This window comes from Otolemur garnettii, unplaced genomic scaffold, assembly GCF_000181295.1.
Source record: "Otolemur garnettii isolate 467f Iridium unplaced genomic scaffold, OtoGar3 scaffold00092, whole genome shotgun sequence".
Classification (NCBI taxonomy): domain Eukaryota; kingdom Metazoa; phylum Chordata; class Mammalia; order Primates; family Galagidae; genus Otolemur; species Otolemur garnettii.
In genome coordinates, this window is record NW_003852487.1 from 71334 (window position 1) to 74345 (window position 3012).

A 3012-nucleotide genomic window follows, 5' to 3' on the forward strand; every position below is an offset into this window, starting at 1 on the left:
GTCAACTTACAGAGGTTCTACTATAATTTGTATAGTCAGGTTCACTCACTGTGAAACATTATGGGGTGACTTCTAAAGGCCAGGTGTATTTTGGGTTACTATTCAACACTCAGGCATTCTGGAAGCACTGAAGGGTATAGCTCTAGTGGTGAGCTACCTTGTTGAAAATGAGTAAAGTGGCCAGGCACAGTGGCTCACGCCTGTAATCCTAGCACTCTTCGAGGCCGAGGTTGGTGGATTGCCTGAGGTCATGGGTTCGAGACCGGCCTGAGCAAGAGTGAGACCACCGCCTCTAAAAAATAGCTGGGCATTGTGTCAGGCACCTGTAGCTCTAGCTACTCAGGAGGCTGAGGCAAGAGTTTGAGGTTGCTGTGAGCTTATGATGCCACAGCATACTACCAAGGGAGACAAAGTGAGTCTCTGTCTCAAAAAAAAAAGAGAATAGTAGGGTGCCGGCCACATACACTGAGGTTGGTGGGTTCAAACTTGGCATGGGCCATTTAAACCATGACAACAGCAACAACAAAATAGCTGGGTGTTGTGGCTGGTGCCTGTAGTCCCAGCTACCTGGGAGGCTGAGGCAGGAGAATAGCTTAAGTGCAAGAGTTGGAAGTTTTTGTGAGCTGTGATGCCACGGCACTCTACCCAGGGCAACAGCTTGAGACTCTATCTCAAAAAGAAAAAGAAAAGAGTAAAGTGGAAGGAGGGAAAGGATGTTAAGGGTATATGGCACACCTCCTGGGTGAGGGGCTCAGTTACAACTTGGACTTTACCTAACAAATGCACACACTGTAACCTAATCATTGGCATCCTCATTAATCTGAAATAAAAAAGGAAAATGAGGAAAGTATATTTGTGAAAACCTCACCAAGTGGGATTTTACAGAGGGACTAATTTTTATACTATTTCTTCTTGGGGAGAAAAAGCTTTTAACTTTCTAGTTATTAAAGGAAGAGTTTTTTTTATTGCTGGCAGTAATTTGTTTCAGTTAAATAGCTTGTCCTTCATTTCTGAAACATTTTTCTTTCTTAAGTTGTGGGTTTGGTTTGTTTCCCATGTGCTATAGCCCCACCTCCTTTCCCTCCTGGCTCCTCTTCCTTATGTATGAGGGCATTTGCTGATGCAGCATCCTCCAGGCCCATTTTGGGCCTTTTCATTAGTACACCTTCTCTGGAATGCTGTCTAGAACAGTGACTTAGGTCCCATAGTCCTGGCTAACCGTTTTTACTCTGTTCTACAGCTTTGACAATTATTCTGCCAATGTTATGGTAGATGGAAAACCAGTGAATCTGGGCTTATGGGATACAGCTGGACAAGAAGATTATGACAGATTACGACCTCTATCCTATCCACAAACAGTAAGGATTGCAACTAATTTTAGTATATACAATTCTTGAACGTTTAATTAATGATATCACTATCAAATTGGTTATACGTGTATTGCTATCATTTGGGTATATGATATAGTAGCAAATGCAGTTAAATTGGTTTGGTAGCAAATGTCCCCCTAGACCAGTGGTTCTCAACCTTCCTAATGCTGTGGCCCTTTAATACAAGGTTGAGAACTGCTGCCCTAGATGCAAACCAGGGTTTTTACTTTTTTGACTATCACCAGTTATTCTGGTGCTGTGCGTTTTACATTCTTTCAGTTAGTTTTAGGACAACCATATGAAAGGTAGGGGGTTTTGGTTTGTTTTGGCAACCCAGTTTTTAGCAGCAATTAGTTTGAAGATGGCTTGCTTTGTGACCGTTTCATACCACAGAATAAAACTAAGCAGTTAAGATGAAAGTTTCTTTGAGCCAAGTTAGTGGCTAAGTGAGATGGTTCATGCCTGTAATGCTAGCACTCAGGAGGCCAACTCAGGTGGATTGCTTGAGCTCAGGAGTTGGAGCAAGAACGAGACCCTGTCTCGACTAAACGAAACTAACTGGGTGTAGTGGCGCATGCATGTAATCCCAGCTATTTGGGAGGCTGAGGCAGGAGGATTCCTCAAAGTTAATAATTTGAGGTTGCTTTGAACTATGACCCCACAGCTCTCTACCCATGCTGACAGTGAGACTATCTCAAAAGAGAAAACGAAGTTAGTAACTAATCTTACGGGTTTAATACATTTTTTTCCATAAAATGCATAGTTTCTCTGGCTTTAGTGTCTAATTCTTTTCAATGTAGATTGATGTTTGAGTTTTATAAAACGTGTCCAATCAGAAGCAAACTTTTAGTTTTGCTTCTGTATCAGATAATAATAAATGATTTATTTATCAAAGCTTATTAGAACAGTAGCTGGCAAAGACAATGATTAGAAGCTACTTTTCTTTAAATAGTTGTCTTACATGTGTGTCATTTGTCTTGTTACATACTCTTTTTTTTTTTTTCGGTCGGGGCTGAGTTTGAACCCCGCCTCCGGCATATGAGGCTGGCACCCCTACTCCTTTGAGCCACAGGCGCTGCCCCATATTCTTCATTTTTAAAAGTATTGTTTTGGAGACTGATTAATTAGTTGGAGTAAAACTTAAGCAGGACAAACAACAGAGCAGATTGCTTGCATTTAAATGCTGATTTTCTCACTTTCTAGCTGTGTACCTTTCTTCATCTAAGTCTTTATCTCTTTGCTCATAGGACTAGGTGAGTTAATACACGCACTGCACACATATCAGTTCCTGGCACATCATAGACACTCAGTGTTACCTGCTATTAGGCTTTGTCCTTGTTCTTATTTATATGTATTGATTAGTCTAGAAAGCTCGTCAGTTTACTTTGTGCCCAAATGAGTGAAAGTTGCCGTGGTCTTAGTAAGCCTGGGTTGGGCAGAGGGCCTTGGGGTCAGCGTCAGAGTCAGAGACGTCCTAGAGAAAGGCAAGCTTTGACCCCTGATTGACAGGGCAGCCTTTGATTGGTTTAACCTTTACTTTCTTTTAGGACATAGTATGGATGGAAATAACTAATCAGTTCTAGTCTACCAAAATCATTTATTTATTTATTTTTTAAGAGACAGTCTTCATCCTGTCACCCTC

The 3012-nt window shown here is 41.4% G+C and overlaps 1 protein-coding gene across 1 annotated transcript in view; it reads left to right on the forward strand.

Moving 5' to 3' along the window:
- The first annotated feature begins 1219 nt into the window (after positions 1-1219).
- RAC1 (Rac family small GTPase 1) overlaps positions 1220-3012 on the forward strand; it is a 14476-nt gene continuing 12683 nt past the window's right edge. The window contains exon 1 of the mRNA XM_023516524.1: positions 1220-1358. Coding sequence (XP_023372292.1) covers positions 1266-1358 — 93 coding nt within the window. The 5' untranslated portion in view covers positions 1220-1265. The remainder of the gene's footprint in view (positions 1359-3012) is intronic.